General features: G+C 44.9%; 1 protein-coding gene across 12 annotated transcripts in view; it reads right to left on the minus strand.

Moving 5' to 3' along the window:
- Positions 1-14,181, minus strand: part of WNK2 (WNK lysine deficient protein kinase 2) — a 193,768-nt gene that overhangs the window by 25,613 nt on the left and 153,974 nt on the right. For 10 of the 12 annotated variants that reach the window (XM_077278253.1, XM_077278255.1, XM_077278264.1 and 7 more), the window contains one exon: positions 10,344-10,906. In XM_077278253.1, coding sequence (XP_077134368.1) covers positions 10,344-10,906 — 563 coding nt within the window. The remainder of the gene's footprint in view (positions 1-10,343; positions 10,907-14,181) is intronic. The other 2 variants (XM_077278262.1, XM_077278257.1) reach the window with 1 other exon arrangement.

Here is a 14,181-nt window from a genome sequence, read left to right on the forward strand (position 1 = left end):
CTTGCATTGAGCAAAGCCGGACACGTCTAGTTGGAATGTGACCGCAAGTATGGAAAATGTCATACTTCCGGACACATTCTGACTAGACGTGTCTGACAAATCTAGTCGGAATGTGCCGCAAGCATGCAATTTGCATACTTCCAGCCGCATTCCGACTCGGCGTGTCCGATCTCATTTAATTCACTTGCATTGAGCGAGGCCGGACACGTCTAGTCGGAATGTGACTGCAAGTATGCAAATGACATACTTCGGGCCACATTCCGACTATATGTGTCCAGCTTTGCTCAATTTGCTAGCATTGCTTGCACATGTATGCACCGGTACTGGAGAATTCTGACAGTGTGCAAAGTCACTGCTTACACAGTAATTTTTTACATTTTATACTACTCCTTCCAGGACCTAAAATGTACAAAAAAAAAAAAAGCACCAAATAGGAATCGCACAATATTGATTACACACAAATGAACTCCACACAACCCATTTATAGCCGCAGAAAGAAATTGAACATAATAATAATGCGAGCGCACAATACATCATGTGCTCAGCTCATATTATTAGTTCCAGGAAAGGAAGCTGGTAAAGGATGGAGCCGGCCGTGTTCGTCATTGGTGTAAATGTGATGTGAAAGTCATAAATAAAGTCAGGGGGCCAATGTTATGACTAGATAAATGGCTCTCACTTCATTAAGTTAAATTGAGGGGAACTGGGGGAGAATTTTGTACGACATTTATGACCCAGATCAATAGAGTTTGTGATGCAATCAAATGCAACGAGGCACATTATGGAATCCCTCATCCCTCCCTAAAAGACAAAACGAAGACAGCAATCAATAAGGAAATGCTACAAAGGCTTAATTGTGTGAGTAATAGTAAACACTACTGTCTTAATTCACACAGTACAGGAGTTGCAAGATATTCCCCCTTTTTATCTCCAGACAAGATTGTGAAAAGCAAGCCTTGGAATGGAGGTGCGCATGCTTGGCCTCATTGTCAATGGGACTGTTGGATATACCGGAGGGCTGTGTTCTGCTTTCCCTAACAGTCCCATAATGGAGCAGAGGTTCAGCCCCATTTTCAGGATCACCGGGGGTTCGGGCGGTAGGACGTCCAGAAAGTTGGATAGGGCATAAGTTGATATTTTAGTAAAAGACATTACATTTTTGAAGCTCAACTTTGGCCCCCTGACAGGTGCAGATATCGGATTTGGTTCTACAGAGGATCCTTGATCCCAGATGAATCATAAATGACCCCTGTACTTTCAGATGTCGTCTATACAGTAAGTTATCCCCTATATTTGGATAACTTGCCCTGATTGCAATTATCTCATTTGTTTCCAATAAGTCATGACCGTCCCGGATATTATTCCTCAAGATACTATACAGTTATATCCGTATAATGCCATTTTCCACACTTCTTTGCACCATTTTTCACATTTGGTAAAATATTGCTTTGTGTTTATACACGGTCTGATGAAGGGTGTTGATTGACCCGAAACGTTGGTAAAAATGAAATACAATTCATTCACATGTGCTGTTAACAGCATTGATCTGGATCAGAAATTATTAACCCAAGTAGGCAATAAAAGTCACTTTATGTAAAAAGTGTTTATTACCCTTGAAAATCTCTCCAAATTGCTAGTCCAGGGGAGTAACTACAGCGGGTGCAGAGGTAGCAGTTGCACTCTGGAGCCCCAGGGGCCCAAAAGGTTCCTTTGGACCATATGAGAAACCCAATACTATTAACGTCCAGTGATCGTTGGGGACCTGGTTGGAGATTTTGCATTGGGACCCACAAGCTTTGAGTTACACCACTGTGCTGCTCACAAGGTGTCTGACTTCCATATATAATAGAGGTATAACTGAGAGGTGGGCTTATATTTCAGGGCGAGCACAGCAGTGCTAATGGTAAGAGCATTGAAAGAAAGGAAGTTCCTGTACCTATGGTGCTGGAAGAACACTAATGAAGAACGATCCATCAAAAGAAGAAAAGTTACAGAGAATGAGAATCAGATAAGTTCCTGGAAACAAACGTATGTGCACCCAAAGTAGTTTTTACAGGTCGGTGTTAAAGGACAGGTACATTTACATTTTAAGGAGATGAGATTCTGAGAATACAGAGGACAACACTGCTGTTTAACCAAAGTCAGCGGATTGCTCATACTTGTACACAGTGTCTGTGTCTTCATATACAGGTATAATTATCTCCATGTTGGGGAATTAGTGATGCAATAACCTCAATATTGATAGCAACTGCAACCCGGCATTAGCCCGGTGACATGGGAGCACTTAGTTGCACATAGAGCACGCCCTAATATAAATGAGCAGGTAACAATATTGCTCAATATCCCAAGTTAAAAGCCTGTGATGTTTGTGTACGGATATGGACATGCTGCCCACGTTCCCCTCTTGAAGACAACAAGTTTTAGTGTATTGTGTATAATGTCATGCGTTATTGTGATATGTAATGTGAATTGTGATATGCGTTGGATACGTTGGTAATATGTGTAGTTTAACTATAGCAACAGTTAATATTTGGGACTAGCCCAGAGTGGGAGGGGAATAGTTATAGGGAAAGTGATAATTTCCTATCAGGAAGTCCGATAAGTCTTGGAGCGCATAGTGAGTGGACCAAAATGTCCAAGGTCAGCAGTGTCGCAGGGAAGAGTTATAGGGAAAGTGATAATTTCCTATCAGAAAGTCCGCTAAGTCTTGGAGTGCATCGTGAGTGGATCAAAAGGTCCAAGGTGAGAGGTGCTGCAATCTGGGGTGTCCCCAAGTGAGAGGAGACCGAAGTGAAGGGATAGCAAGATCGAGAACATAAGTGACAAAGACCGTGACCTTCCAGAAACGAGTTCTAGGAGAGGACACCGTGCCACGAGACCCTGAGCCTATAACGCTGGAAGGTAACAAGCATGAACAGGACTGGGTCAATGGGACAAGTATAATGTCCTGGGCAGGAGTTCCAAAGCGTCAGCATTACTGACACTTTAAAGGGATAAGAGGATGCAGAAGAAGTAAAGGAGACTTGTTAATCAGGACTGTAGCGTTAAAGCTGGTTAAGGTGTAGTAGGAAAAAACTGTGGACAGAGAGCTCTGAAGTAAACTTCTAAGGAAGAAAACTGTGGAAAATACTTCAGGTTGTAAAGGGAACGTTCATAAGACTTTGTACATACTATCCCTTGTATATATTCCCTAGTGAATCCCAGCTCAGTAAAAAGTTTATTTTTGGATGGTGGTTCTCCATCATTGAACTGTGAACCATCTGGTCCTGGCAAACCAGCAACATCGGTTACATGCGGCCTGCACTGGGGTAGCGCCCTCACAGCACAAGTCCACACACCCAGCCAGGACCTCCACTTTTAGGTTATATGTGGCGGGGAGCATCAGACGAGTACCACACCCACGGCTACTGCCCCGCGACACATTACATTTGCATTAAAACAAATCATATAACGGTTTAGGACATTTTTAGTAAATCGGAAGTTTCTTAGCCATGGTCTCCATCAATCACCTAGAGTAGAAGGTGGCTACAAAGATCATCCTCCTCCCTGGAGAACTAAGCACGGACAGCAATTACCCGGACGCCCTGTAATGCATCATTATTTTCTAGTTTCCCCATGGGCGATTGATATCATTAGGGAATCCTTAACAAAACTTGTTCTTTTCAAATACCCAAGGTCTGAATTATAGATGGTTTAAGAAAACGATATAAACCCCCCCCAAAAAAAACTGTAGTGCAACATGACACAAAATGAAATGTACTAATAACGTTAACGCAATGCAATCCTGGTTAGGACATTCACATTTTGTAATGGGAGATTTAGAAATAAAGGAAACTCAACCCTTTAAATCTTCAAAAAATACCACTAAAAAGAAAAACTACAAAAAAAGCCTCATTCACTGTCATTTAAGCGGAATTCTGAAAATTGTTTGATAATGACTAACGCAGGCGGAAGAGACGCTCTGAGTCATATCCCATTATCCTACATTGTCAAGAACTATGGAACTTTAGCGAAGTGTCTATGTTCTAACGAAAAAATGAAACTATTACACTGTCAGAATATATAAAAGCATTTGCAAGAGAGGAGTTAATCTACTTTTGGGTACCATGGAAAGCTTAGGGTTATAACAAAGGGGATCATTAATTAATACACATGGATAAAAAGAATTTGGCGCAGCAGCTAGGAACAAGGATGGGAAAATGCAGAATTGGAAGATGTAGCCAAAACCAAAAAGTAATAAAACAATGAACATAAGACAAAGAATACATGGGGTATGGTCGGACTTGGGGCTCATTCATTCGTCCATTTTTTGTGGATAGTACAAGCATCTTTTATAGTCTATGAGCCTGTTCACGTGTCGGTGTATAGTTGTGGACCAAGTGATCCTCACCAAATCCAGGACGGAGATCTGTTTGATTTTTATCACAGTCATGGATCAAACATCACTAGTGCAGCGCCCCAGAGTCCTGGTCGTTGCAGTACTGAAGCTCTGCCACTAAGGGGGGGCTATGGTACGTCTGATGGCACTGAAGGAGTTCATCTGACCAGGTATCACATACACCAATACATTTCACAGTCGGGCCTCCAGGGGGAGCTAAGGGTGCTATTTATTAGGCCACTCCTCACCGTGTGGGTAAACTGGGGGTCAGGCAGGAAGTTAGTTCAGAAAGCTGACTGGGTTGGAACCAAGCAACACCTTGTGGCAGGAGGTGTTGTGGGGGAAAGATCCGGTAGGGTCCCTGTCAGGTTTGGGACCCTGACAGAGGCCTGGCAACAAGGAAGAACGTCACGGGACCGTGCCTGCTCAGCATAGCGGCGGTGCCCAAAGAAAGGATCAGAAGCGAGATATATTGTGCTGAGTGAGAAACGACATCAAAGCAAGAAGGAGAATACCAGTAGGAGTCGTGCTGTAAGATCGAGGCAACATCCTACTGAGGCGCACAACCGGCGGCCGGAACGCCGAGGAAGTATTTCTATATATAGCTTCAGGCGATACTTCAAACCAACGGCAGGACAGTCAGTCATAGGCGGGCTGTCTCACCTAAATCACCTAAGAAGACATAGGGGGCAACCTGTGGAGAGGAGCGACTCTAGGGTCCCGGAAGAGCTCCGAGCCTACCTGTCATACGGGTGCGTTCCAACCATAACATCGGGAGGGACGGAGGATTAGCAGAACATCATCTAATCGAGTTGTGAGGGAACACGAGAAACAGACACAACAGTTGTGGGGACTTTCCGTAAGCACAGCAGGGGAGGACCACAACACATAGCGCTAGCAGGAAGGCACAGATTTCCACCTGTAAAGAGAACTCTGGAGGTGCCATTGGACCGGCCGGACTTGCGCAGCCTGGTTAACCGTATTCCGGATTGAGGACTCAGATCTTCAGTAAAGAGGTAAAGAGACTGCAACCTGGTGTACTCGTTATTTACCGCACCGCACCACAATAACACCATCACCATTGACCATCACTCTTTCACCGGACGTCCCCGCGCAGGCAGGGCCACGGACCGGGTCTAGCCACCGTGACAACCCCAGAGCAGAGACTCAGAGGCCCGGTACCGGGTACCCCTTGGCCCTGCGGCGGTGGGGGCGCTCCAACTTGGCGTCACGAACAGGATCTACTTAAGCCTGAGGAATCAGGTCATGTGTGCCTTGGAACTGTGATTTATCGTGCTTGGACTGTGCTTTATTGCAAGGACTGTGTACTACTGCTTGCCGCCAGAAGTTCCCGCCAAAACCGCCGCCATTGCAGCGCCACGGGGAGCGCAGAGGAAGAAGGAGGGCGTGCCATGGGAGGAGATTACCAAAGCGGCGCCAAAAGCAGCGACCGCCCCCTCCGGCTCCTGCTGCGAGATGACGACCTGACCAGCAGTGGAGGAGAACTGCCCCCTGATTTGCAACGGCGGGAAAGAGGTGAAGAAGGAGCTCGACCCCGGAGAAATGGCGGAGCCAGGTGCATGCACTGCCACCGACTATCAGACAGCGATGATGAACAGCAAGTGCCTGAACGAGGAAGGAGCAATCCCGGCTTGCCCTCACCCACCAGAGGCGGACCCACGTCCACCGCAGCGGGAGGACCTGAATTCCTTGGAGCCGGCAGCGGAGCTGAGCCTACCCATCCCGACCTCGGAGCCAGCGGAGGAGGAAGTGTGGAGAGCGGAGCCGCATCCGGAGACCGCATTGGAGGAGCCGCGGTCCGGGCTGCAGCCGACTCCAGCGTCCTCGTCAACGGACCGGATCGACATCGGTGGAATTACATCAGGCACAGGTATGGAAGGCGCCCCTGCTCCCCTGCTCGATCCCGCTCCCGCGACCGACCCTCACCCCAACCGTAACCGCCTATTCACGGTTGAGCGGGTGGTCCTCACCCCCAACCTAATGGGAAAGCTGGTACCGCCACTGCCGACTAAGATGGGAGAACCCATAGATGTGGGCCCAGACGGGGTGATCCTCCGGTGGGACACCCCCTGGATTGAGCCGGATGGGGCTCCGGGGGACGGCCTCACCCTTGCGGTACTTACCTGGGAACAGTATAAGCAATGTTTAATCCAACACTGGAAAAACCGAGACGAGACCGAACAACATGATACACAACGTAGAAAGTCTACGCACGGCAGGAAAGACGTGGTAAAGCGGGGAACTGTGCTGGCCTACCACCCGAAGAGGGGATGGGGCTCCATACAGGAACCGGGACTACCAACTGATGTCTTTGTTACTAGTTACAACGTGAGAACTCCCTGCTGCAGCCGGGATGGGGATCCATTGCAAAAAGGGGATCAGGTGACCTACACCCATCATCGGAATGCACAAGGATGGTGCGCCCGGAACGTCCGACGGTGTGAGCCTGAGGGAGCGCCACCTGTTGCCCCGATCATGACTGATCCAGATTTGCCAGATCTTGTTACTATCACCACCGTACGCCTTGTAGCGGCTACTGAACTTGCAAGCAGGGTTAGCCTTCAAATCCAGACACCGGGTGATCTGACAGCACCTGAGGGACCAACCACCGGCACTGATATTGCATCGGCCGGGGACCAGAGGCCATCCCCTGCACCGCCAGCATCAGAGTAAGACTCTACTGATTCATAACATGTAAATAGTTCCTCAAACTGTTTGTTTTCTGCTATGTTGCTGCTAAACCCGTCCAGGGTTAACTCTTAAGGGGATCCCTTTGTTGACCCGGGATCCCTATTGCTCTTTGGTTTGTTTTCTAATTTTTGCACAAGTTCCCAAAAACTGCTGGAATCATGAACAGTGCATGATACAAACTCCTTGTAAATAGTTTGCACCTTCTTAAAGGTGCTCTCTACTGGTTTTACTTAAAGAAGGACTCTTTGCGAAGATACCGCACCGGAGCCTTTGCTGAGTATGGACTGGTAGCTTGAGAAGATGTGCTACCTCATAGAAACTTGGTCCCCTCTTAAAGGGGATGTTCACTTGTTGCACTTAAAGAATGGTATTGCTTTAAGACCGTTAGATAGCAATGATGTCTTAAAAAAAGAAAGTGATGATAATGCTTACATGTAAAGTTAAATGTAGAAAACTAGTTTATTGTAAAGAAATGTTGACAATGATGATAGAAGACTGAGGATAGAAAGTGAACCCGTACGGGGTTAGTCGGCGAGTCCTCTTAGGAGCCATACAGGGATGGCTCAGTGATTTCAAACTGAAAGTAAATGTTATGTTCTATACTGTGTATAGTAGTTGAAAAGGCAGTAGGCCCGGGCTGAAAGGGGTGGTCCTGTAAAGAAAGGAGAGGCAATAGGTCTGGAGCAGTTAGGACAGGCGGTCCTGCAGACTTAATGTAGGAGAATAAAAGAGAAAAGTTAATTAATATTATAACGTTCGGAATAATTCTTTAGTGGGTTTAGCCTGTACACCCTTAAAGGAGAAGTCAGTTCATAATGTTTTATAAGTAAGTCTTTAGTGGATAGGGAGTATACGTCCTTAAAGGCAATGTTAACTTATCATTTAAAAGTTTGCACTAAGTAGAATACCCGGTTGGGTAAAAGAAAGTTATTTATAGCATGTTGCTATAATATTTAACCATGTTTTGTAACGTTCAAGTGTCCTCACCTCCCATAAAGGGAAGCCTTGTTCAAACTTGCTTATTGTTATTGCATTTTCAAATTGTATGTCTTTTTGCTAAACTGTATTGTTGTTTTCTTCCCAGTCCAGGAGTACTGGATTTAACCGGGGGGGAGTGCAGCGCCCCAGAGTCCTGGTCATTGCAGTACTGAAGCTCTGCCACTAAGGGGAGCTATGGTACGTCTGATGGCACTGAAGGAGTTCATCTGACCAGGTATCACATACACCAATACATTTCACAGTCGGGCCTCCAGGGGGAGCTAAGGGTGCTATTTATTAGGCCACTCCTCACCGTGTGGGTAAACTGGGGGTCAGGCAGGAAGTTAGTTCAGAAAGCTGACTGGGTTGGAACCAGGCAACACCTTGTGGCAGGAGGTGTTGTGGGGGAAAGATCCGGTAGGGTCCCTGTCAGGTTTGGGACCCTGACAGAGGCCTGGCAACAAGGAAGAACGTCACGGGACCGTGCCTGCTCAGCATAGCGGCGGTGCCCAAAGAAAGGATCAGAAGCGAGATATATTGTGCTGAGTGAGAAACGAGATCAAAGCAAGAAGGAGAATACCAGTAGGAGTTGTGCTGTAAGATCGAGGCAACATCCTACTGAGGCGCACAGCCGGCGGCCGGAACGCCGAGGAAGTATTTCTATATATAGCTTCAGGCGATACTTCAAACCAACGGCAGGACAGTCAGTCATAGGCGGGCTGTCTCACCTAAATCACCTAAGAAGACATAGGGGGCAACCTGTGGAGAGGGGCGACTCTAGGGTCCCAGAAGAGCTCCGAGCCTACCCGTCATACGGGTGCGTCCCAACCATAACATCGGGAGGGACGGAGGATTAGCAGAACATCATCTAATCGAGTTGTGAGGGAACACGAGAAACAGACACAACAGTTGTGGGGACTTTCCGTAAGCACAGCAGGGGAGGACCACAACACATAGCGCTAGCAGGAAGGCACAGGTTTCCACCTGTAAAGAGAACTCTGGAGGTGCCATTGGACCGGCCGGACTTGCGCAGCCTGGTTAACCGTATTCCGGATTGAGGACTCAGAGATCTTCAGTAAAGAGGTAAAGAGACTGCAACCTGGTGTCCTCGTTATTTACCGCACCGCACCACAATAACACCATCACCATTGACCATCACTCTTTCACCGGACGTCCCCGCGCAGGCAGGGCCACGGACCGGGTCTAGCCACCGTGACAACCCCAGAGCAGAGACTCAGAGGCCCGGTACCGGGTACCCCTTGGCCCTGCGGCGGTGGGGGCGCTCCACTAGTCTATGGGTCCGTGAAAAAAATATATAAATAAATTAATAAACTGGATATTACTTGGTTGGAAAAGATGGTAAAAGCGTGAGAAACTACAATTTTTATTTTTTTGCATATGAGAAAAACTGGTGAAATGTCAAGGGTAAAAACTGATTCATTGATCAAATACTGATGAAAATGTGATTCAAAACGCTAATGAAAATTGGGCCGTATTTTTGCATAGAAGAAAAATCACTCACGTCTGAATAAAGCCTTTGGCTGGTTTCCCGTGTTCAGTTTCCACAGTCCATTTAGGGACTGCGATGAATGGACTGGTCATGTGTCTCCTGACCCAAGCTCAATAGCCCCATAGGCATTATTGAGACTGCTGAGTTTGACGCAGGAGGTACATGGCCGGTCCGGTTATCACAGTCTGTACTCGGACCATGAAAGTCAGTTGGGTGAAACCAGAATTACATTGCGCTAATTTTTGCTATCCAAAGCTGGCAACGTTCAGCAGATACCACCAGCCTCAACCTAATGTGTATGATGTTCTCCTATCTGATCAAAGTATTAAGCATGTTGGATTTCAGCATGTCCAACAGCTCTTTGTTGCCAGAAATCTTATTGAAATTAACCATGTACACTTGTTCAACCCAAGTATGCAGGTTTGTGAGGGAGTCAGAAGCATGCATAGCCATCTAATCTGTATGACCACAGGCTGTCCTAGTCCTTAAAACTGCACCATTGTATATTACCGGCACAGGTTTACGCCAAGCAATCCGCCAAAAAAAGTCAGGCTCCCGGCTGCCAATCCCGTAGAGTGCCCAGGAGAGAAGTCAGGTAGACTTCTATGCATCTAGAAACTAGTTCCGAAAATAATGCTTTCGAATGAGCAATCCCTACAAATCTCAAGATTGACTCCAAGGAGAAAACCAAAAATGGTGCAAAGGAATTCTAGGTCAACTGACTTGAAGGTAAACCGCATTACCTCTACCAATTGTGATACCTACTTTTCTCTGAGATTTTGTAGCTCCTTTTTCATGTCGGCATCTTCAAACTCAGAATCATTATCGCTGCTCATATAGGAAGACTGCGAATGAAAAGACGTTACATTTATTGAGGGGATTTTCATGGCCTGACCATTAGGAGAATCTGGACTTTGCATACTGGCCTTGCGATGCAAAAAAGCAGCAGCTTTCTTCATGAAGTCATTAGTGACCCCTTTGCTTGGGGTTGAGGGGGTATCTTTGGGTTTTGGTGGAGGGATTTCATCCCCTGAATCACTAGACACATGTCCACAGAATAGAGAGTTTATAGGTGAGGAGGTGTGAGCACGCGGTACTGAGGTCCTGACTGGTTGTGATGGAAGCTGATCCAGATAAACATCTGGTGGCGCAGAAAATCTCATGTAACTTGGAGACGTTATGGTCACGTCGTCTTCTGTACTCATCACGGAAAACCTTCCAATAGTTTTAGACTTGTCAGCATGATGTGATCTCCTTTTGGGAGATTTATCTATGGCACTTTCCTCTTTTGATTTCTGGTCTCCGGAGTTACGTCTTCGTGCTTGACCCTATCAAAAGAAACAAAGAAGAGATCAAAGTGGTTTGTTCAAAGTATTTCAGAAATAATGAAAGTTGACACAGAACTCAACAAAAGCGGAGGTTGAAACATTGTGCAGGCAGCTATCATTACATCCATCATTTCTTCAGTTTAGTGCCCTGTTCTACAGACGAGGTGCCATGCTCAGTCTTGGACGGTGCCTCAGTCTTTCACTTGTAAGAGCAACTCCTTCTTTTTGGAGGATTATGGCATCCAATATAAAAGGAAATATACAATGAACTTCATAGATACCATCCTAGTCTCTATTGTATGGAAAATCACAGTAAGTGGGAAAGTTGCCAGAATACATTTGGCTGACTGTCTAGCTACAGTTCTAGAAAGGATCAATTGAATCCAAACCTCTAAACAAAATCTAGCGCAGGACACCATGTACCATCAGTAGATGCTCACTACAGAAGGGGTCTTTAGGCTCTTAGAACACCATGGATGATCTGTAGAGGAGTCGGGTTATCTAGATTGAGGGAATAACTGAACATTGACATGAGTGGATACCGGCAGTTTCCTTAGAGTGAAAACTGTCCCCCCCAAACAATTATTGGTTGCCGAGTGGCAAGTCTTCATTTGAACAGTCATCCTGTGCTGACAAAGACAGGTGGTAAAAATATCATCGGAATTTTTAACTAATTAAAACAATTATATATTTTTTTCTTCATTTATTTTCTGTACGAGATTATGAAAATGGACATTTTGCCTTAGCTGCTATTAACCTCATTTAGAGAGGTGCTTTACAGCAGCCCCATGGACCATAGGAAGCAATAAAATGTATAAAGGTGTAAGGTTGAATCCAGCTTGAACAGAGTAAAATTCAAAACTTTAATCAAGTTTGTTTAAAAAAAAATCATGAGGACATCAGAAAAATGTACTAAAGACGAGCATACAAACATCTACACGTTTCGGTGCATATACTACCCTTAATCATTGCTCACCATGACTAAGGGTGCTATACACTCCAAAAATGTGTAAATGTACTATGACCAAAGGTGCTAGATGAACCACAAATGCGTAAGTGAACCATGACTAAAGGTGCTATATGCACCAGAAATGCGTAAGTGAACCATGACTAAAGGCGCTATATGCATCAGAAGTGCAAAAGTGAACCATGACTAAAGGTGCTATATGTACCAGAAATGCGTAAGTGAACCATGACTAAAGATGCTATATGTACCAGAAATGCGTAAGTGAACCATGACTAAAGGTGCTATATGCATCAGAAGTGCAAAAGTGAACCATGACTAAAGGTGCTATATGTACCAGAAATGCGTAAGTGAACCATGACTAAAGATGCTATATGTACCAGAAATGCGTAAGTGAACCATGACTAAAGGCGCTATATGCATCAGAAGTGCAAAAGTGAACCATGACTAAAGGTGCTATATGTACCAGAAATGCGTAAGTGAACCATGACTAAAGGCGCTATATGCATCAGAAGTGCAAAAGTGAACCATGACTAAAGGTGCTATATGTACCAGAAATGCAAAAGTGAACCATGACTAAAGATGCTATATGTACCAGAAATGCGTAAGTGAACCATGACTAAAGATGCTATATGTACCAGAAATGCGTAAGTGAACCATGACTAAAGGTGCTATATGTACCAGAAATGCGTAAGTGAACCATGACTAAAGGTGCTATATGTACCAGAAGTGCGAAAGTGAACCATGACTAAAGGTGTTATATGTACCAGAAGTGCGAAAGTGAACCATGACTAAAGGTGCTATATGTACCAGAAATGCGTAAGTGAACCATGACTAAAGGTGTTATATGTACCAGAAGTGCGAAAGTGAACCATGACTAAAGGTGTTATATGTACCAGAAGTGCGAAAGTGAACCATGACTAAAGGTGCTATATGTACCAGAAATACGTAAGTGAACCATGACTAAAGATGCTATATGTACCAGAAATGCGTAAGTGAACCATGACTAAAGATGCTATATGTACCAGAAATGCGTAAGTGAACCATGACTAAAGGTGCTATATGTACCAGAAGTGCGAAAGTGAACCATGACTAAAGGTGCTATATGTACCAGAAATACGTAAGTGAACCATGACTAAAGATGCTATATGTACCAGAAATGCGTAAGTGAACCATGACTAAAGGTGCTATATGTACCAGAAGTGCGAAAGTGAACCATGACTAAAGGTGTTATATGTACCAGAAGTGCGAAAGTGAACCATGACTAAAGGTGCTATATGTACCAGAAATACGTAAGTGAACCATGACTAAAGATGCTATATGTACCAGAAATGCGTAAGTGAACCATGACTAAAGGTGCTATATGTACCAGAAGTGCGAAAGTGAACCATGACTAAAGGTGTTATATGTACCAGAAGTGCGAAAGTGAACCATGACTAAAGGTGCTATATGTACCAGAAATGCGTAAGTGAACCATGACTAAAGGTGTTATATGTACCAGAAGTGCGAAAGTGAACCATGACTAAAGGTGTTATATGTACCAGAAGTGCGAAAGTGAACCATGACTAAAGGTGCTATATGTACCAGAAATACGTAAGTGAACCATGACTAAAGATGCTATATGTACCAGAAATGCGTAAGTGAACCATGACTAAAGATGCTATATGTACCAGAAATGCGTAAGTGAACCATGACTAAAGGTGCTATATGTACCAGAAGTGCGAAAGTGAACCATGACTAAAGGTGCTATATGTACCAGAAATACGTAAGTGAACCATGACTAAAGATGCAATATGTACCAGAAATGCGTAAGTGAACCATGACTAAAGGTGCTATATGTACCAGAAATGCGTAAGTGAACCATGACTAAAGGTGCTATATGTACCAGAAGTGCGAAAGTGAACCATGACTAAAGGTGTTATATGTACCAGAAATGCGTAAGTGAACCATGACTAAAGGTGCTATATGCATCAGAAGTGCGAAAGTGAACCATGACTAAAGATGCTATATGTACCAGAAATGCGTAAGTGAACCATGACTAAAGATGCTATATGTACCAGAAATGCGTAAGTGAACCATGACTAAAGGTGCTAGACGTACCAGAAATGCGTAAGTGTTGTCTTGTATGTTGATCTTTGGTGCTTTTTTATATTCTGATGCAATCATAATCTTTTAAATCCACTTGAACAAGTTTGGAATTTTAGTCCGTTCAAGCTGGATCCTACTTTCCAACTTCATATGTTTGATGTCCTTGGCAGTGGTTATGTGCCAGGCTCTGGAGGATTCCTTGTTGCATTGGTGAGCTGGCTTC

Source organism: Ranitomeya variabilis, chromosome 8 (genome assembly GCF_051348905.1).
Source record: "Ranitomeya variabilis isolate aRanVar5 chromosome 8, aRanVar5.hap1, whole genome shotgun sequence".
Taxonomy (NCBI): Eukaryota; Metazoa; Chordata; class Amphibia; order Anura; family Dendrobatidae; genus Ranitomeya; species Ranitomeya variabilis.